This window comes from Aricia agestis, chromosome 1 (assembly GCF_905147365.1).
Source record: "Aricia agestis chromosome 1, ilAriAges1.1, whole genome shotgun sequence".
Lineage (NCBI taxonomy): Eukaryota > Metazoa > Arthropoda > Insecta > Lepidoptera > Lycaenidae > Aricia > Aricia agestis.
Genome location: NC_056406.1, coordinates 26780893 through 26802789, shown reverse-complemented (window position 1 = coordinate 26802789; position 21897 = coordinate 26780893). Strand labels below are relative to the sequence as shown.

General features: G+C 44.0%; 2 protein-coding genes across 7 annotated transcripts in view; one reads left to right on the top strand and one right to left on the bottom strand.

Moving 5' to 3' along the window:
- The first annotated feature begins 452 nt into the window (after window positions 1-452).
- LOC121736438 (prolactin regulatory element-binding protein) lies at window positions 453-11778 on the top strand. Of its 2 annotated transcripts, XM_042127752.1 has the most exons (8): window positions 453-769; window positions 1124-1473; window positions 1662-1800; window positions 2178-2335; window positions 2922-3168; window positions 4971-5118; window positions 6374-6466; window positions 11767-11778. In XM_042127752.1, the coding sequence occupies exons 1-7, from the start codon at window positions 635-637 to the stop codon at window positions 6457-6459; spliced, it is 1263 nt and encodes a 420-aa protein (XP_041983686.1). In that variant the 5' UTR covers window positions 453-634; the 3' UTR covers window positions 6460-6466; window positions 11767-11778. The 2 variants fall into 2 exon arrangements, with proteins under 2 accessions (XP_041983686.1, XP_041983601.1); XM_042127667.1 differs by lacking the exon at window positions 11767-11778 and having other exon boundaries at window positions 6374-7020.
- The window catches only part of LOC121735773, an 82744-nt gene continuing 69724 nt past the window's right edge, over window positions 8878-21897 (bottom strand). For 2 of the 5 annotated variants that reach the window (XM_042126745.1, XM_042126962.1), the window contains exons 3-13: window positions 21365-21544; window positions 17719-18066; window positions 17496-17595; window positions 16947-17129; window positions 16544-16727; window positions 16000-16184; window positions 15683-15851; window positions 12599-12714; window positions 12223-12354; window positions 10936-12088; window positions 8878-10243 (exon numbers count right to left, since the gene is read on the bottom strand). In XM_042126745.1, coding sequence (XP_041982679.1) covers window positions 10239-10243; window positions 10936-12088; window positions 12223-12354; window positions 12599-12714; window positions 15683-15851; window positions 16000-16184; window positions 16544-16727; window positions 16947-17129; window positions 17496-17595; window positions 17719-18066; window positions 21365-21544 — 2755 coding nt within the window. In that variant the 3' untranslated portion in view covers window positions 8878-10238. Of the gene's footprint in view, window positions 10244-10935; window positions 12092-12222; window positions 12355-12598; window positions 12715-15682; window positions 15852-15999; window positions 16185-16543; window positions 16728-16946; window positions 17130-17495; window positions 17596-17718; window positions 18067-21364; window positions 21545-21897 lie in introns of all 5 variants that reach the window. The other 3 variants (XM_042126812.1, XM_042126894.1, XM_042127034.1) reach the window with 3 other exon arrangements.

Here is a 21897-nt window from a genome sequence, read left to right as displayed (position 1 = left end):
TGCGACTGTCCGGTGCGGGCGCCCACGCCGTGCGCCCACCTGAACGTCGCGGGCGGCCGCGACGGGCGGCCGCGACGGGCGGCCGCGACGGTCGCCCGTCTCTCTCAGCGGCCAGTATAATTTCGATCGCGCGGGTGTACAATCTATATGGAGTACAATTTGTATGGAAGCGGAAATCCGTTGCGCCCCGACACAGTGTGCTATACGCGCATCCGATTCCATACAAATTGTATGGAGGCGGATTTTTGCGATGAGCCCCGGCACGGCCGGTCTCAGTGTGCTCACTCCTATAAATGTACAAAATTCGTATTGCCAAGAACAAAATTATTCAATAGTCTTCGAAGTCAATATTTGTAGTCATTTCATATTAGATACAATTAAAAAAAAAATGTCAACTTGACAAGTGTCAAACGGACGTCACTTTGACTTTGACTTTTGTCATGTTGGAAGTCCCAATTTATTGCAAATTCCGATTTCCAGAGTGAACTACAAAATTAATTTGTTTATTTCATTTTGAAACATATGATTGTTATGTATGTTTTTTATGAAAGACTGATGAGTGTGGTTTTAGCGCAACTAGAAAGTGCTTAATGTAGCCAATATATTAATTAAAAAAGGTTTGAAATAAGCGAAGATGTCCAGCAGCAAGGATGATGGCTTACTTGCGAAGGTCGATTTTCCTCTTTATACATTACAAATGCTTACAAATCGACATGTTCTGGTAGCAGGAGGTGGAGGAGCGTCGAACACGGGCGTCGCAAACGGATTCGTAAGTGTTCAATAAGTTGCCTACTTAAAAACAATAAAAACATAATACAAAGAGCTTAAAGTTTGATACGCGTCAGCAACTTCTCAATCATTAATTATTTATTACTTTTATCGCCAAAGTGAACTTCCTGGTGTTGACTCCAATATGTACTTATCAATATTTTGCTGATATAAGTAAAAGTAATGATTTAATATTGTGACAATGAAGCTTCATAATAAAACTTTAAACACAGCTGTTTAAAGTTTTATTATTTGCATCCTAAAATTTGAAGTCACTCAAAAACAAAACCAATCCTTGTCCTTGGCCTATCCCTACTTTATTTCTGCCTTATTTAATTTAAAAATTATTTTTAAGGAAATATTTGAACTATCACATAATGGCTTTAAGTATGTAGCGGAAGAAGTGATGAGGTACGAGACTGGCCCCAATGTTGTGATGACCTGCGCCATTAGGAATGTACAGAATAAAATATACCTGACAGCGGGCCAGGAGAGCCACTGCCAGTTGTACAAGGTGAATGTAAAAATGGTGGATCCGGCTGAGATGAGACGAGGGAGTTTTCGGGCCGAAAATGGGCTGATAAGGCGACGGCGTCGGACCGTGTCGGAAAATGATAACATATCCAAAATGGACAACTGCAGTGCCACAGAAAAAAGAATGTCATTTGAAATTCGGCCTAATGATAGTGTCCAAACAGACTTCGGGTTTGTATTCATACTTTTGTTTATTTTATTCGGTTTTTCCAGTTTGCTTGTTAAAACAAGTTTTAACCTATTCAGGTCAAAGTACACTCTGTTTTGAAAAGTGTGTAAACAATCCTATTAAAATTATAAATGTTACAATTTTAATAGGTTTGTACAACGGCTTTTTTTGCTATTTGAATATTTTGTAGAAAAGAGGCACTACAGAGGGTGGTGACAATAAGCCACAATGGTAAACTGATGGCTACTGGTGGTATAGATGGAATTGTAAGAGTGTGGTCCTTCCCAAAAATGCAGTTACTGTTTGAATTGAGTGGACACACCAAAGAGGTAAGATCTTCTTATGTGGCCTCATGAACTCTCTAAAGTCTATCAAGTATTTTGGAGACAAGAAAAGTTTCATATGATTGTTTTGTTTTTTAATAAATTTTTAATTTTTATTTTGTTTTATGTAATCCATACATATGTATACTAATATGTATTTTAAATACAAAAGTCTGTCTGTCAGGCTGTTACTTCCTCACGCCCAAACCGCTGAATCGATTTTGCGGAAATTTGGTATGGAGATACTTTGAGTTTTGGGAAAGGATACTTTTTATCCCAAAAAAAATGTACGGTTCGCGCGTGATAAACGAATTTTTGCGCAACGGAGTTACAGGCGTCATATAGAAGCTAATTAACTTCCTAATATTTTCTTTTTTCTGCAGTTAGATGACCTAGACTTTAGTCCGTGCGACACGCGACTTGTGAGTATAGCGAAGGATGGCTTGGCTCACATCTGGGCCACTAACACTAAGGCTGATCCCGTGCTCAAGTTAACATGCTGTCCACCTAATGGCACCAAGTATCTTTTTAGAAGATGCAGGTATTATATATGTTTTAGGAACTAGGAACATTTTTTAATGAGAAAAAAGAGCCATCATTACTTTCATGTATCATCATTCAATACATTTGATTGTTTTAATAAGTATAATAAGTTATATTAAGTCATCTATGAATTAAAGCTTTTAATAATTATTATCATTATAACTAATGTAAAACAAAGTGGTTATGTCATGTCATGCTGAGAATACATAAATAAACTTGTAAACTATAGCATGACTATAATGAATTTGATCATCATTTTTACTGCTGGAATGAGTTTTAACAATACCTTTGCATAAGGGGCACACACATAATCAACAGTACTGACTGCTGACACTTGCACTCCTATAATATTATGTATTTATTTATTATTCTCAACCCATCTGTTTGTTTACAAATTATATACTCTCTCAGAAATCTTGCCAGTACTATTAGTTTCGATATGATAAAAAAAATGTACTCTGTCTTTATCTATAATAGAATCTAGGCCCTAGGGTCTATCACAGTTTTATCCAATTCTATTCAATACCTAAGACTAATAAACATACAAATTTTCGCATTCATTATACCTACTATTATTTGTCCAGGTTTGGTGCAATCGAGGATAGACCGGGCGAATACCGGATGTTCACAATCGCGAATCCCCTCTCGCGAAGCGGCAAGCAGCGGGGGCTGGTGCAGCTGTGGGGGGTGTCGGGGGGCGGGGAGCTGCGGCGGACGGTGGTGGTGGAGGAGTCGCTGTCGGCGCTGGCGGTGCGCGACGACGGCCGCTACGTCGGCGTCGGCACCATGCTCACCGGCTCCATACACATCTACGTCGCGTTTAGTTTGCAGGTACGATGGTTTCATGATACTAATAATAACTCCCACACCGGTTTCGGTACACAAGAGCACTCTGTATTCCTTTACTCTCATAACCCAGTGGGACGTCCGTTCCACTGGGTTATGAGAGTAACCGACACCGATACGACTGGCGAGAGACTGATGTATGTGTATGACTGACTTTTTACATGCCAATCCGACCCATGGATCATCTTACTTGTCAGACAATCAGGTGATCAGTCTGCATTGTCTTAACCAAACTTGGAATTAACATGATTCCAACGCGGGAATCGAACCCACCTCCAAGTCAAGAGCCACGTTCTTAACCACTGGACCACGATGGTGTTTAATGATACAATATGGTTTGAACAATATGAATTAGATAGAGAGGGTTACTAAGATTTCTAGAAACCAAGAATGAAAATGATTTTTCTGTTATGTAATTGGTTGGGTAAGGGATACCCATATTGGAGTATAAACTTTTTATACAGGACCGATTTGATTAAATTTCGGCGCCATTCTGATAAGTGCACTCTGTATATTATGTGCAGTTATAGTTATACTACGAGTACTTTTTCAATTAATTAGTAGTTCTTTAGACGATATAACTGCATGTTTCTTCAAATGCTAAAATGAGGTAAAATGGTACAGTCGAAAACCAATGTGCTGCATAACTTTTGAAGATTATTCCGACTTCACCTACTCGTAATACGTATTATTATTTTAGATTTTAGTACCTACTCAACTACAATAATAGAAAGTATGTTACATGTAAATAAATTAACGCTGTGTCAAGTCCCACGTGTCACGTGCTTGATCACGTGTAACACGCACTAGTAGCGTCAAGCGTGTTACAACACAAGCACTACAAACACTCAACTCGGTCGACCGTCATAAGGCATTAATTGAATACTACGGCGAAGCCAGGGAAAGGGTAATGATTTACTCAGTGTACGTATATAATATGTTCCAGCGCTGAATGCTTTATGCTTTTTAACAATGCCATGCTACGGCCTACGACTAAGTTGCTGATCCGATTTTAATGAGTAAGCTGTGTCGATAAATTGTCATATTAGTGTCCAACAGTATAACTTTGTTGGCAGACTAGTCACCACCATCGCGCTATCGGAATTTTCTAAATAAGATAGCTAAAAGCCTCCCGAGTGAGTGAGAGACCTGGCCGGTCTCTCACTCACTTGGTCGGAAGATCCTCCTTTGGGACCGATACTCATATTCCAACAAAGAATCCTTTGGCGTTGCTAGGTGGCCCTCACTAAGGCGGTGCATTTACACCGTAGAACCAATAGAATAGCTTCATTTGTTTGACCCCGCCCAACGCAGCGATTCGCGAAGCGACAAAAATCTTGAGAACAAATTCCTCGCAACATAGCGCCCGTGGAAACGCAGCCTCAGAGTATCCAACCTTCATTCTACGCAATGAGGGACAAATAGCGCTATGTAGCCGTAGGAATTTATCTATCGTGTCAATTGTCATGTCACACTACTGTTATGTCACGAAATAACTTCCGAATGTCACGATATAGCTGTCATATGTCTGTTTCACACGATATTTGACACGGAAGACCCTACCGCAGGGACGGATTTATATTTTTTATCGGTATATAAGGCCACTTTAATTTTGTCGCCCCAATGTACGAACTCTGCCGCTATCCTACGACGCTGCCGCCTATGGCCTATATATACTGCCTTAGATACATAAATCCAGAGCTGCCCTACCGTCCCTCTGGTGGCAAAAGATATATGTATCACAAACTCTCATTTTATGTTTCTAATCAACACGGATATACCCCCAGCGCGTGGCGTACGTGTCGAGCGCGCACCGCATGTTCGTGACGGGCCTGTCGTGGGTGTCGAGCGCGGGGCCGCGCGCGCGCTCCGATGCCGCGCTGCTGTCCATCTCCGTCGACAACTGCCTCGCCGTCACCACCGTGCCGCGACAGCGTGAGTACCGAATACCATTACATGACTACAGCTTGTCTAATATTTTGAAATGACGCGCCCCACCACTTTACTAGCTGGTAAATGAAAAATTTTGTACTGTGAATACGAGTGAGGGGCGCGTCATTTTAAGTTAGACAAGCCCTACCCCGAGCTTAAGTGGTCTAGTGCCCGGTTTTTTGACAGGATCTTCTTTTCAATAGCATTGCTGATTGGTTAACTTTTTGACATTATTAAACGCTAGTGAATATCTATATTAATATTATGAATGCGAAAGTGTGTCTTTCTGTCTGTCTGTTACCTAGTCACGCCCAACCGTTGATCTGATTTGGTATGGAGCTAGGTACTTTTTATTCCGGCAAAATGTACGGTTCCCGTTGTGGTTCCCGTGCAACGGAGTTGCGGGCGTCATCTAGTATTATACAAACTCGTGTGATTCTTTAGTGTTTAGACGGAAACGAGCATAAATTAGAAGTTTACTAGCACGTGCATTGGTATTTGCTGAAAAAAGCGCGTTTCTGTGTGTACGGTACTTTTTTTTTCTTTTTACTTTCTATAAATCTATAATATATAATCTTTCTATAACTGTCTATTTACGTCAACAGAATACATTTAGTGCCGAAACATTACGAACTATCTTTGTACGGCATGGTAATAGGGTTACAGACGGATTTTTATTTTAATAAGTTCTGTTGATCCCGAGATTCCCAAGGGGTGCAAGTGCACCCCCCGAAACCCCCCTGCCGGCGTCCATGACTGCGGAACTAAAATATTTGGTCTCCGCGCGCGAGCGCCGCTCGCGAGACCAATCATTAATCTAAGTGAATCACTATATGAATTGCACGCAAAGTGGAGTTTAAAAATTAATCATATTTGATTAATTATAAGATTCTCCAAAGCGACCAGTTTAGCCCCGCTGGACTTCCGAGATTAGTGTTTATGGGCATTCAACATTGCTGTCCAAACAATTCATAAGATCAGTGGCGGTCTTACCCATTGCGAGGCCCCGGGCGGAAGGTCTTTGAGAGGCCCTGGGCTGCAGATCTTTGCGAAGCCCTTTGTCTTATGAAAAACTACTTTGCGAGGCCCCAGGCGATTGCCCCGTTCGCCACCCCCTAGGGCCGCCAGCCTAGCGGGTGCCAGTATTAGGTACTACGCACTAGATATTATAACTAATTAACTATATAACTAGTTGTGTAAATATTTTATTGCGCTACATGTCTAATTGTTCTTTCTAATAAACATGTGTCTCCGGCAGGCACCGTACCGGCGTGGATCGCCATCATCGTGATCGTGTTCCTGCTGTTCTGCACCTTCTGTCTGTGCGCGTACCTCGACATATAACACCGTAGTCGCCACCTAGATATAATAATAGTAGTACTATTTATCGCGTGTGTTCCTAATATCTGCTAGTGTTGCACTACTGTATGATTTGATGCCATCGGTGGCTAATATTTATGTCATAAATTTCCAAAGTGCTAGTGTACTGGTTAGATGTAACCACAGACTGACAGAAAATAGTCACATGCGAGTACACTAGTGCAGCATGGCAATATGGCGACCAGTCTTCGCAAGCAAGAACGCAGTAGAATGAGTGACAGATTTTCTATCACTCTAATATTTTGTGTGTTCTACCATATAAAGAAACTATCTATGAAGGTCTTGCTAAGCGTTGCAGTAGTGACGTCAAATTGTACTGGCTAGTAATACTGGTATAGTTTAGGAACGCCGCTTAATGTCAGTCAGTAAAATTAATTACTTCTCTTTGTCAGCACATCTAATTGTTTCTGCTGACATTTTACTGACTGACAAAACGATTAACGAAGTATACTGTACGGGCGTAGGTATAAATACAGTGATGCACTGCGTGTATAGAGATATATATAATAAACGAATTTCATGTTATTGGTTGTTGTTTCCGTTATGTTAAGAGATGATTCCGATTTAATTAATATTAAGCTTTAAAGTAAATATTTTTAATTTGTTCTCATTTTTTCATTTTGAATTAAACTCAATAGTTGTTGTAGTGTTAAGAGAATAAGACGTAACTTATTGTCCTGCGTGTCAGCAAATAAAGATTATAATTAATAATGATTGTCCTTATTAATGGAATCATAATAACTTACCCTATATTGACTAGTCGAAACAGAAGTCCTAATCTAGCAAATTTAAAATACCTTATTTGTGCACTAGATAATAGTAGAAACTTTAAGGAAATAAATGAAACACGTTTTTTTCTAAAACATATAATTACATCAAAACAAATAACATAGATTTATCATAACCATTCGGCAAGTTACATTGTTTTAGACCGACTAGAGATCGACGCCACGCGCACACGCGACCGGCGACAGGCGACAGCGACACGCGACACGCGCGCGACAGCCGCGAGTCGCGACTGAGCGGTCGGCATGTGCGACTTCGTCAGAAGAATACAAAAAGCTTTATACAAACAAACGGGAAGACGAGATGTGACAGTAGATTGTGATGTAACTTTATAATCGTTTATCAAAAATATCATTCAAAAGTATTTCAAGTTCTCGATACGCTCGGTTCTAATACATTAAACATTACATTTATAAACATACTTAACACTTCGAACATTTCGCTAAATATAAATTTATATTCTCATATCTATCGATCAGCTGTAGCACAGAGATTCGAAATTTAGCGGGCGCGGCGCCGCGGCCCGGGTCCGAGTCGCGGGCCGCGGCGCCGCACCCGCCTATAAAGATACAAACAATAACAGATTCCATAGTATATTTTGGTTTGTATAGCTATATATTTAGTATATCGTCGTGTATATCATGCGAGTGGTCCCCGGGTGCTGCACACCGCACAGCAAGGCACGGGCGAACCGCTGGTCGCGTTCGCGTCGGCCGACTGATCCCAGCGGCCGGTCGCGAAGTATCGTGATTCGTGACCGCGGGTCAGTCGTCGGCCGTCGCAGACTTGAGAATACTATCGCTTGCACAAATATATTAATGTTACGGCAGTAAGAGGTACACCTAAAGTTGCCAGAAAAGTGAAGCGATAATATTCATTTAATTAGTGATCTATGTATACTCAATATGAATATACTAAAATGTATATAATAATATGTGTTTTATATATATAAAAAAAATACTAATGAACCGCAAAATATGGACGAAATTTGGCCATCAATTAAATACTTACTAAAAATTAAAACAACATCGATTTAATTTTATTAGCACTAGTTACAACTCACTATTTTCTGGGAGTTAACATGTATTTACGTATCGTATAGTTTGCAATACAATTGTTCACATGTGACACTATATGTGAGGTATCTTACTGAAGGAGTACTCGTTTAAAGGCGGTCGAGTTGCCGTGACTCGCTTTAAAAATAAAAAATACAATAGAAACTCTACAAATATGATTAGGTTTAAAATTTAAATAAGCCAGTATCCTCCATATTTGGCAGATTCGCGTAAAACTCTATAACAGACGAGTTAGATTTCTGCAGTAGCTTAGTCCGTGTCTGTATAGAGTCCTAATGATATAATAATATGTGCGTGAATATGTATACTTTCAACGGCGCCAGGCCTAGGCGACCCCAGCGCAGTCGTCGGTCCAAACGAGTGGGCGGATCCCGCGCCCGCGCACGCCCTCACTCCGCGTTGACGCGCGAACGCACACATGTGAGATACTACCATAAGGATTTGTTCACAATACAGTGCGACGTCGTTTAAAAAACGATGCCATACATATTTTATGGCATGACATTTATTGTTTTTAACTACTGTCATTTTTCATGTACAATCGATGATTACTATTAAGATTATTGTATTTGTGCACAAGCCTTAAGGCGGCACCTCGGCGAGCTGCGATAATAATCGACGCAGTTACTACGACGCGCCGAGCGCCGTGTCGGCGAGTGCGTTCGCCCCCCGACGTGAACGAGCCCCGCCTCTCACTTGACAAGAAGTGGGCAGGTCGATTGTCGTTACAGTACAAACGCCCCCCACGAGTGAGCCGGCGGCGGTCGCTCCGGAGCGGGCCGTCCACGATAAATGGCACATGTGCATAATATTTAGCTCTCCACATTTCCTATAAAAATGAACATTTGTATACATAATAGCTACGTGTATATAATCTTTGCTCTAATAACATCAGTACTGTTTTCCTTACGTTAAAACGACATCCGTTATACTACGGCGGCCGCCGGCGGCGGGCGAGGCGAGGCGACGGCGCCCTCCGCCGGCGGCCGGCACGCTAAGCCACATAAACTACGCTAAATCGTAGGCGCCCTTAACACGACTTAAACTACGTCTCGAAATACAAGATAATTATATGGCCTAATGTTCTAACATTTGGAACACAATTTAACTTAAGTCGAAAAAACTTAGTTGCGTTTACTCGTAATACTACAGATGCTTTAATAAATAAATCCTTAAATATATAGGCGAGGGGCGGTCGGCTCGACTCGCGGCGCGCCCGCGCCGTCCGGTCTCTCCTATGACGGTTTCGACAGTCGCACTGACAAGAAGCATAGCAGGGTAATTCGGTACGCGGTCGCAAGATGGCGACAAACATTCTCAAGAGAGTAAAAAAAATAAAGTAAGAATAGCCGAGGAATTTCTTTTAGCTCACCGTCAAAACCACCACGAACGTTCGAGCCGAACGTCCCGACACAAATTGATACAAAATAGTCAAAATTGCGTCCTACAAATAATCGTAAACATAAAACAGAGCTACTCAATATGTACAATACAATCAGTAAAGCGAACGTTCCGCACTCGCTCCCGATCCACTCACGGTCCACAGCCTACGCAAAACTCGGAACAATTCTTACGCGTCCGTGCGAACGTTCGAACATTCGAAGGCCCTGTAATACTGACTCATAATTAATTGACTCGATCGTTCGGTTACACAGTTCGTCAAGCGCACGGAGATTACATCGACCATTGGCCGGCGCGCGCCGCCGAGACGGTGCGTCGGCGCTCGCACCGCGATCCCGCACCGTCTCGTAGCCGCGACCGGTCCTAATGCTAGCTTAACATTAGCGACATCTATTAAAAATTCACATAGAAACTGCTTTTGAGCCCGTACTCCACTAAGAAATGCATTCGACGCGGGTCCCGCAGAGCTGGCCGGCGCGCTCACACTGCAACAGATGGCAGCACGTTAGTACACACGCTCGGCCCGCCCGGCGCCGGGTCGCTCTACAACGAGAGACCCCGCCGACCGGGCGGTGCGCGAACCAGCTAAAATATAAGCAATATGCAGTTCATATAAGAATAGTTAACACATGGTATTCTCAAATTGCTCAATTCTGTCCGAAGCGGTCATTAACCCCATGTTAAAATACTTGTCAATATGACAATAAAGTGACAGATGTTTCTAGTCTAAGGGCGACATCGTATTTTGCATACTCGGTGAGAACTGAGAATGATGTATATAACTTCGAACTCATAAATAGTTGGAGATTATCATTCCAAGAGTTACCAAGAGATTTTCCGATGAATATATGATAGTTTGTGTCTTTATAAGTCTTTTTTTTCTTAAGTTAACAGAATACAGTGCGAGCATTTTTCACATAGCTCCTAGACTAAAAAGGTTAATGACCGCCGGTACCACCTTAAAAAATAATAAAGATAAGTACTTAATTCAAAAAATAATAAAGATTGTCGGTCGCCGCTGACGTTCGCGACGCGTGATGTGGTCGCAGAACGCAGCGGCTCCCACCTCGAAGAGGTTTCACTAAAAGTCATTGGGTCTGGGCGCGTCGGCGGCGGAGAAGTGCCGGGGGGCGGCCGGCGCGCGGTCAGTAGTAGCCGAGGTCCATGTGGTACTCACCCTGGTCGAAGGTGCTGGGGTTGATGTAGGAGAGCAGGTCCTGGTCGCTCATGTCCGTGAGGCCCTGCACCGGCGCCGCCATCTCCTGCGACACGGCCTGCGACACGGCGTGCGACACGGCCTGCGACACGGCCTGCGTCACGGCCTGCGACACAGCGTGCGACATGGCCGCCAGCGGCGCCTCGGCCGCGGGCTCGGCGGGCGGCTGCGCGTCCGGCACGCCCTGCGTCGCGCCCTCCGTGCTCAGGATGTTGGCGGTGTTGATGGCCGACGTCACGAGCGCGTTCATCGTGCTGTCGGACGTCAGGATCTCGGCGGCGGCGCTCAGGATCATCGACTTGACGGCGGCGGGCGGCGTCTTCACCGACGTGGGGATGTCCGACATCATCATGAGGTCGCCCTGCGCCGAGCCCGGCGGCAGGCGGTCGCACAGCATGCCGGGCGACACCTGTGGGTCGAGGATGACGTCGGGCGAGATGGCGGCGGGCAGCGGCAGCAGGTCGGGCGCGGGCGGCGTGCGGCCGACGGCGGCGGGGCTCAGCAGCACGTCGGACGCGTGCGAGGCGGCCGGCGACGTGGACGAGGATAGGTGGTCCTCCACGCGCGAGTTCACCAGCTCGTCCAGCTTGTCGTCGGCGGTGGGCATGATGGCGGCCGTCGCCTTCATGGCGTTCATGGCGTCCTCCACCAGTGCGTCCATGTGCGCGGTCTGGCGCGCCAGCCGCTCCTCGATCTGCGAGGCGTCCATCTTGGTCATGGCGCCGAAGGGGTTGAAGCTCTCGGCGCGGTCGGGCTGGCCGAACGCCATAAGCCGGCGGTCGGCGGGCAGAGCGCCGCTCGCCGTCGGCTCCGTCAGCATCAGCTCCGAGTTCATCGCCTTCATGTCGGTCTCGAGCCGCTCCATCGAGGACTTGGTGGACATCAGTCGTCGCATCGGATCCATCGCCCCCATCGACGCCATGATGGGCTGGTCCTCGTACATCTGGCCGGCGTTATCGGAGTTGAAGATGGCGGCGGTGACGGACTCCACCATCTTGTCGGTCTGGACCTGGTTGTGCATGGCCTGCAGGGTCTGCGCGAACGACTGCGCGCTGGGCGAGGAGGTCGACGGGGAGAGCTTCATCGAGTCGTATCCGCCGCCGAAGCCCACCTGCTGGGTTAGAGCGGACATTAGCGAGGGAAGTCGGGTGAGGTTGGGCACAAATAAAATTTATTATAAATAATTTGACACGCGCGCGATCATCCATCGTCTGCACGAGATCTGAGCCGACTCGCCTATATACTGACCTGCGACTGGGCGTCGTGGGTGGTCTCCGACTTGAGGCGCAGGTCCATGACGTCGGGGCCGCGAGTGTCGTCGCCGTCCCCCCCGCACCCGTCCGACCCGTCCAGCAGCGAGTGCTGGCTCGAGTCGTCCACCTGCACCCCCGGGATAGCATATTAATTATCCAGAATTGATTATTAAATTTTTTGTAAATCATTAATATATACCATGCCTAACCGTCGATAGGGTTAAAGTTTTCCGGGAGATATTTTATCGAAATAAAAAAAAAATGGTGGGAGCACATTTGCGGCGCCGCGGACGTTCGACGTTACACGGAGACAAGGCGGCCGAAAAAGAGTAGAGTAGAGGATAGATGACATGACGGGCGAGTGAACTCACCTCGCTCTTGAGGCCGAGCGGCTCGTGCGGGTCGGGCAGCAGCGAGGCCCGGCGGGGCGGGGCGGCGGGCGGCGCGGGCGGCTGCATCAGCCCTGCGCCCCAGCGGCACTCCTCACCTGCGCACACGCACATGTTATCGGCCGCGCACGAGGACGCACCACCTAGCTGCGTGCCCAAACTACCGCTCTCATCCATTTCAGTCATGCCTAAATCGCATAAGAGACAGAGCGCACTACCACTATTTTGCCGCGCGATTATTATTTTACCGACCTACAAAAATAAATAAAAAATGACAATTTATGACATACGCCACAGGTGTCATTTTGCTCTATGCCACTACAAAGCAGCGGCAGCATGGCTACTCGCTAGACCAACGTCGGTAGAAAAAGCAAAGACCTTTAAAAGAAAAAGAAACCTATAGACTATGACATAAATTATTATTAGTGACATTTTATTTGATTTTTTTCGGTCGGTAAAATAATCACGCGGCAAATAGTCGTAGTGCGCGCTAGCTCTTAAGACGTAGTAGAACGGGCTATTATTTTTTCTATTAAAAGGTTATTAATATGAAAGCAGCACGTTGGAGCATCAGTTAAGTTAATACTTAATCTTTTATATTTTCTTTTTTTTTTTTATATTATTTAATTACAAAGAATATTTTCGAGATACTTAATATTAATTTAAAATTAATTATTTTCTAACTGAAACAAAATATTATAACGGATTTTTTTCGGAAACGAGTAGCATTACATCGACTTCATATTGTACTAAAATATGGACAAATAAAAGTGTTTTTCTGGTTTTGTACAATTGATTCAGCAGAGGCACATTTAACGGTAGAAAAAAGAGAAAAACAAAAGCATAACGCGATCCGTATTTAATGATTTTATCTCGAAGCACTATATTAAGTAGGACAGTTAAATAAAATTTTTGAAAATTCTTCTCTGCATGTGGACTGAAATGGATAGAGAAGTAGGCGACAAAAGAAGAACAAATTGGCACGATATCGTCTAGCTACATGTGGGAAGTGTGGTCGCTGAGCCAGTGTCACTGTGCCGTGTCCGTGCGAGTGTGCTGTGTCACGTGTGCCGGGCCGTGACCGTGACGCGATGTCACGGTGTTTCCGGCCTCTCTCTCTCTTCAAAATATATCCTTTCGTTCAAGGATAACACAAACAGAAATCCAATTTTAAAACTATCAATATTACAAATTATACCGAAATTTATATTTAAAAATAAAATAGATAAAGATATATTTTTGAAAATTGGATACTATGACTAAAGTCTAAATCTACGGTTTCTTTTTTATACTAATTGTGTATGTTTCACGGATATGCGTGTATAAGTATGTAATATGTATGTGTAGAAGGTTCTTGTGATGTAACTAGGTAGTGTGTGTAATGTTCAAGCTTCTTGTGTTTTGAGAGTCTGTGTTCGCCTGTGTAAATGTAGAAATTCGTACGATAGTCCGGAACTAGAGGAAAGTTTAATAGGTTAATTTTAATATCATTGCAATTATTAATAGTTCGTTTGACGTGTTGCACAGAAAAAAGTATAGGTCCGAAAATATAACCCTGAGGAACACCGTTACTAAGGAATAAAATTATTCGATAACTATAATAGAACTGAATTGACATGTACAAATATATGGCATAGAATATTTTAGAAATAGTTACAATATCAACGGAACAGCAAAGAAGAATGTTGGTTAAATATTCTTTGATGATAAACAGAGTCGAAAGCTTATGTAAGATCACAAAAATTTTGAAGAAATTAAGTAACGCGCGTTGTGCGTGTGATGTGTCGGTTCTGTGTATGTGTGTTCGCACAATGGTGCGTGCGTGTGCGTGTCAATACCGTAACGGCAGGCGCGGCAGCGGCAGGCGGCAGCCGAGCTCGCTACCTAGACAGACCTAGTTGGGAACAGAGGGGAAGAAAGAGTACGCATATGCGCATCAGTAATTTCTTCTAAACTTTTACATTATATGATAAACATCACACACCGACACCCAGTCGTCATGCCCACACACCACAAGCGCCCATCGATCGACTCGAGCTAGATGAAAACGCAATTTAGAATCTGCTGGATCTCTGGGAACGCTCTAAATTATATATCGTTTATAACATTTGTCCCCTTTATTTGCATTGTGTTTTCATCATTAATATTTCCTTTCATTAAATTTTAGGATATAAAGTAATCTAAAGTGTACAATGGCATCCTTAATTGACAACAAACAACAACAAAATGACAACGTTAAAATTTAGTGCAAGGAAAACCCACATAGCAAACATGTTTTAGAAAGCCATTGTATTAGAAAATAAAATGTATGTATTCAATGTTAAGTTCATGTTACTCTCAAAAATATTATTTTAAATTAAAATATTATCTTATATTATAAAAATAAAGCAATAGTAACAAGCGGAACATGAGGATCATCTTGGCCGGATCAGCGCTTCGCGATCTACGACAAGCGACACGGAACACCGGCGATGTTATTCAAACTATAGTCATGCCGTATGCCACAAACGTCACAGGTGTACGTACACGGTACGCTCCGGCCCGCCTCAGCCAACCGAAGCCCGTTGCCGAGTGACTTTTGTCTCCACAACAGAGCGTGTTTTGCAAATGTACATCTCGTTCGTCCGAACTCGACCGAAATGAAGTTAGCGTGTGTTGTTTACTCCCGATCATAGTTAATAGACTTTCGGTAGGACTATTATGCTGCCGGCATAAAGATCTCTCTCATAGAAACTCCGAGGTTAAATAACTCTAGTGACGTCGGAACAGAACACAAAGATGACATCGGTGGGGTTCAGTTCGGTCGAGTGGCGACGATCGGCTCGCATTCATTCGCTATATTTTTAGGTGGTGACGGCAACAAACGATCAAATAATGGACCGTTACGACAAGTTGTGAAGAGAAAAGTCGTAGCCGACTAATGGAACGAGTCCCATGTTATTTCAAGAATGGTGGTTTATTACGCAACAATAACTCATTTCACGCGCAACTTTTGTTCGGCGACGGGCGGGGGCGGGGCGGGATGGGGCGGCGCTGGGAGGTGCGGGGGGCGGGAGGCGGACGTACCTTGCGAGTGGTGACGCGTGGCGTGCATGGGGCCGGTGTCGTGCGCCGGCGGCGTGTAGTAGAAGGCGTGCGGCTCCGAGCACTTGCCGCCCGACCGCACGAACACCTGCGCCGCCACCGCCGCGCCGCGCTCCAGCGGGCACGCCGGCACGCAGCACACTAGATGCGTCTGAAAACATAAACGACGTCAACATTTATTTCTTTTATTCGCTAATATTATAGGCAAGATGCTAACTTTGACTATCTAGAAGGAGGTTGCGAGTACAGCGTTTACGGAGCTACGCATATTTCTTATATATAAGCAAACGCCAAGGTACCTGTTGCAAAAAGTCCTTGTCGGGCACGACTTCCTCCTCCCAGGTGTGGCCGTCAGCGTGCGCGCGGAACACCACGCGCGTCTCTTTGAGGAAGTTCTTGCCCAGCAGGTAGAGCTCCAGCCCGCCGCTGGACGGGCACGACACCAGCGACTTGCGGCTCACCTCCGGCACGCCCGGCGGTTGCGCTGTACAGTAACGAATGTTAAGTGACATCTCCGAGTTCAGATACTCCGGAATTACATATAACGACAGCTCTAGATTTATAAATAGGCCGCGATCTGGGGCGGCAGATTTCATACCCATGTGCGAAATCTGCCACCCCGAAAAAATATAAAACCGACACTGAGTAACGATAATTACATCAATTTAATTATGGGCATAAACTATATGATTCAGTACACTTTGGCATGACAGTGGCGACTGAATATAAAAATTAGACGTCTGGTGAGTGGTGACGCTCGTACAAACGTCACCGGACGTTGTGCGACGACAAAGTACCATCATTATTAAGAACGGGTTTGATTTTTTGGAGATAAGTACTCACTGCATATGATTTGCGTCGAGCAGACCTGCAGCGTCTCTGTGCGGCCGGCGGCGTCGACGATCTCGGTGCGGAACACCATGCGGCAGCGCGTGGACTTCTTCTTGCCGCGCGCCGCCTGCGCCCCGCCCCCCGCCCCGCCGCCGAAAGCCTCGCCGAACCGGTGTTCTACATCTACGTTCCTTTCCTGTAGAAAGCGATTAAGTGTATCAGTTTCATAATTCGTTTGAAGCACAAATATCGGGACTTGTGCAGTTGTATTTGGAGGCTTAACTCCGAGCGAGAGAAATATCAAGTTCCATCAGCGCACGCATTACATTCTCACTACTCGTATATTTGCGGCAAATTCGCGTTCTAGGAAGCCTTTTGAAAGATGGTGTTTCTTTGACGATGACCCGGGACTGACCTTGAGTATTCCAACGCAGTCACACGTGACGATCCAGTTCTTGGCGGGCTCGAGGTCTATCTCGATGACGACGGTGCCGTCCTCCTTCTTCTCCTTGCAGGGCGTGGAGTTCTTGCCGGAGACGCGGCACGCCTGGTAGAACATGTGCGGCGCCACGCGCCCCGTGTCCGTGCCGATGAATACCTGAACACGACACACGTTTCAACGATGCATAAGAATAAGAGAGGAAGGGGAAGCAGGCGGAAGAGATACCAATATAATTTCCTAGGAATCTATGAAGCATATCAATGAGTCCGCCCATTCAAAACATGTAGCTAAACACCAGGCGTTCACGAGCCCAAACGTTGACCTCGTCTATGAATACACTTTTCCACGAGGAAACTGTTAAAAATGAAATTACAACGAATTAATTGAATATAAGACTCGATATTCAGTTGAACCTTGTACCTTTACACCCAGCAACAACCATGTCGATCACACACAGTTTAATTAATGTTCACTGTTCCGTGGGCGATGAAACGCTACCTCGTTTAAATCACATGTACTCACTTGGAGGACCGCCGGCCTGTCGTAGCCGACCAACTTGACGATAGGGAAGCCGTTCCCTGAGTTGTCCTTCACAGCCCCGCGGCTGCCCTCAGTCTGATATCTGAAACGAGCGTGTTAATAAAACAAATGTCTAAAGTAGCCGAGCTCGAATTCAATAATCGATCCCAAATAGAAACTTGCGTATAGGACCTGAAAGAAACCGGCGATTGAAAAATATGCGTACCTCGCTCTGTGCTGCGTCTCCGGCTGGCACAATATCTGCAGCTCCACGGTGCCGTCCCGCGAGCGGCTGGACAGCGGCGCCGCCAGCCCCGGCGGCCCCTGCGTCATGGCGGCTAGCGCTCTTCGCCTGGCCAGCGCCTGGGCCAGCTTGCCCCCGTACTTGCCGCCCAACTTGCCGGCGAACTTGCCGCTCAGCTTGCCTCCGACTTTCCCGCCCCCCGGGTACTTGGTGGAGGCGAGTTTCCCGCTGCTGCCGAGCTTGCCGCACGACCGGTACCCGGGGTCCTGGAAGCGCTTGGCGGGGGTCTCGCTTATGCTCGGACTAGATATGCTGCAGCCCGCTCTTATTCTGCAACGAAACAGTACCCACTAATTACTACGTGTACTCAACGCGGTTCCGCCTCCCAAAGTATGACCAAATATGCAGATTACAGACTAACCATTTAAATATCGGGCCGCAAATTAATATTTACACAACTGGCAAATTTGGGCACCGGTTATAGGTTAAAATGCTTTTAAAAACAGTAGTCGATGGGGGGAGGGATGTCGTTAACCTCGGTAATAATGCATCGGCCATTACTTTATAAACATGTTCATTTAAATTACGTTCGCCTGAGTAGGAATGAAACACTACGTCACGTGGTTTCAACTTGACTCTACATTTAACCGAGTTTCAAATCAGTGCTTAATCAAAATAGTCTTTGACCTTACCTACAATTTTAATACTTTGTTTAGTTGCAAACAAGTACTTGAACAAATAGCAGGGTTGAAAAATACTCAATTTACCTTTTTAGTTTTACCTCACACAGGTAAGTATAGAATATAGATGTTAGCTTATTAAGATGATCTTATAATGCTACGTTTCTACGCTTGCCGAGGCTTGGCAAGCACAAGCGTGTAAAGAGAGTATCTAGCTTGGCTTGTGGACGCTTGTATCCGATCCGGAGTAGTGTCGGTTTTTAGACACAGATCAAAGGGCGCTTGTGGCAAGCGCTTGCGACGCACGCCAACGTGTGAACACGTTGGCGTGCGCTTAGTAGCCACTGTGATCTCGCGACGAATGCACATCTAGTTCTGGCTCATTGACTACTCAAATGAGTAGCTGGACGAACGAAGAGAATTTATCGTTTTTGGAATATTACCAAACCGAAAAATGTATCTGGAACCGCAAAGATGTTGATAGCAGATACAAGTTCGGTGTCCGCCATGCTTGGATGTACGTACACTGACGCATTCACAAGCGTGTAAACCATAGTGATTTTAATAGATATTCGTCTTTGGTGTTAACGACTTCCAAATGGCAAGCGAGATTTGTGGACGCTTGTGCCTTGTGGACGCTTGCCAAGCCTCGGCAAGTGTAGAAACGTAGCATTATGTTTAAACGTGGAAGCGGTACGCGTGATTGTGATGATGGATCAAGCAAAACAGAAAAGAAGCATGCAATGCCCGAATCCATTGATAATGATTGTATATTATATATGTCGAGGATGATTTGATAAATCCGTGTTTTCGCGAAATCCCTAGAATTTTCGCGAAAATTCGATTTATCAAATCATCCTACGACATCGTAGGATGATTTGATAAATCGAATTTTCGCGAAAATTCTAGGGATTTCGCGAAAACACGGATTTATCAAATCATCCTACGACATATATATAATCACAGAAATGAGTGCATATTTACCGTCAGGTGGCAGTCGATATTTCGTCAGCGATACGACTGATAAGCGCCGTGACCCACATGACACATCGACACGAAGCGACGAGACAATACGTTATTACACCCGAACACTAAAATATGTGTATCTACGTCCCAACTCCCAATTCGAAACGTGTTGGGTAAAGCAGCTAACGCACGTAACCGTTGTTTCTTTATTTCATATTCCGTTACCCGTTAATGACTTGAAGATTTATATGTTATTAAGACACATAATATTTTTTTTAAACGCAACGCTATTGTCACGAAAGTAAGATATCCTAAAATCATTGTTTTAACAAAGTTTAGCTTTAAAGTAGTTGGAGTAATAAATATTTTAGACTTCAGCGATGTGAACAGAAGCAGCGAAATATAACCATTTTCAAAACTGCAATATTCTGTTAGCCTTAATGTAGTCGCAGTAAACATTTATGAACCACTCGTCTTATATTTCTATAAATAGAATGGGCGTCAGTTTTCCTCATTACTTTGAATATCAATACCAACGGGGGGCTAATTAAAAGTAACAATGTCTTTAGCAAGGTGAACAATTCAGAGAATGTCAAAATGATTGTACTGTTACAAAATGGTACGAATGTAGTCACAAACACATGCGTACCACCATCTAAAGTCTAAACAATAGCAGTGACTACCGCAACACAGATAACGCAGGAGAAAATAATTGGTGCCGAAAGTTGTACCGTAGGTCAAGCACGCCGCCAGCTCCGCGCCGCGCGACGTATACGAGTAAGACATGCTACAAGTTACAACATGAAAAGAAATTGTGTAGTCTCCGAGTTCAGTGACCGCTTTATTTGTGTCGAATGCTAGATAACCAACGTCTGATTTCTTTTCTTATGTAAAACGAGTTATTTTAAGCGATTTTATCTAACATTTCTACATAATTAATCTTAAGAAATTCGGACGCTATAAATTTCTGATGTACGATAGATGTAAGAATAATCAAAGTTTTTACTTTAAATGAAAATTAGAAATATGAATCTGACGAATGACGAAATGAAGAAAGACGAAACTTTACCGAAATATAAATATTATAAGTATAACATTTCATAGGATCGATTGTTATACTACAGGCTTTAAGGCAACGTTAAATAAAAGTAAATAAGCTATTAGGTACAAATAAAAAAAAGAAAATTCTTGTAGGTATCATTTTTGGACGTAAATAAAAATAAAAAACTGGCCAACTTCACTCAAAAAGAAGTGCTCCTAAATGCAAAAAGTGACGACTTAAAATAGAAAATTGATAATTGTTGTAGCAATAATATTATTTAAAAACCAGGACAGTACTTTACAGGTACTATATTATAATCGAAGTGCATGTATCGTAAGAGTAGTTGCGAAATAAATAAAATGGTCTGTAAATGCAACATACACATCATTTTCGCAAAATGGGTTGAAAGGATTAGGGGAAAATATAGTTCAGTTAAACCTTAAAGGACCTTGGAAGTAGACTGACAGCACACACTGTACTGACCAGCCTCTACACAGCGCATTAATGTTAAGCAAAATCAATTGCCAAGTGAATGAATGGAGGAGAAGAATCGTCATGTCACTGTATAAGTCACGTCCTTAGTTTGGTTACACCCTGTTTAATTTGATTCATATTAAATAAAAAAAAATTTCATGTAGTTTCTATTGTAATTAGAAATTATGCAAAACTGAAAAAGATTTGGAAAAACCTAAATGGGGGAATAATGATAATAAAGAAATTACAATAAGCGAAAACCTAGAAGGTATCAAGAGGTAGCAAGAGATCAACTTTGGTAATTCCCACAACCAATGTGAATGCATCACAAGAAAACTATAAAAAATATGTACTGACAAAACATGCATGCATGAAAAAGCTTAGCTAATGTAGATTTCGCGCCTGAGAGCTGTAATTTTGATATAATTTTGATAAGCAAGGTGGAAATAAACAAAAAGTAACGTACACGGGAATAGGTAGATCGGCGGGCACGGCTTCAGGTGCGGGCGCAAGAGCAGGAGCAGCGGGTAGAGCGAACGTGTACGCGTCGTTCGCATCGTCGCACTCTATCTTAACGCTCTCTGTCTCGCTCTCGCGGCGCCTTTTCGAATCCGGCTGTTCCCACTCCTCGGCGACCTCGGCCAATCTGCGCACACGCCGTTTTCACCAATTTAGCAAACACGCACTGGCACTCGAAGAGTACGGCCGTCCGATTTCCAGTGAAAGTATTCCAAAATGAACAAAACCAATATTGTTGTATTTCTAAAACATTGTTTGTTTTAAAATTTTTATGCCAAAGTCTGGAAAATTGATTAAAAAGTGAACATTTCGTTTTTGTGGGACAGTTTATTCGAATGGTGAGGATAATGTTAGGTGCTCGAGACGTGCTTTGTACGTACTGCATGATTGAAAATTAAGTCAATTAGCGAAAGTTTGTTAGTTTTTATTTTTACTTCCGATGATTGTAAAATTATCTATACATTTATATTTTCGTATAAT

Bases quoted from the DNA above. Each gene is read 5' to 3' on its own strand.
- LOC121736438 (XM_042127752.1), top strand. From the start codon at position 635: ATGTCCAGCAGCAAGGATGATGGCTTACTTGCGAAGGTCGATTTTCCT. The intron at 1,474-1,661 runs GTTTGTATTCAT...AATATTTTGTAG, and splicing joins AGTGTCCAAACAGACTTCGG to AAAAGAGGCACTACAGAGGG. The intron at 2,336-2,921 runs GTATTATATATG...TTATTTGTCCAG, and splicing joins TATCTTTTTAGAAGATGCAG to GTTTGGTGCAATCGAGGATA.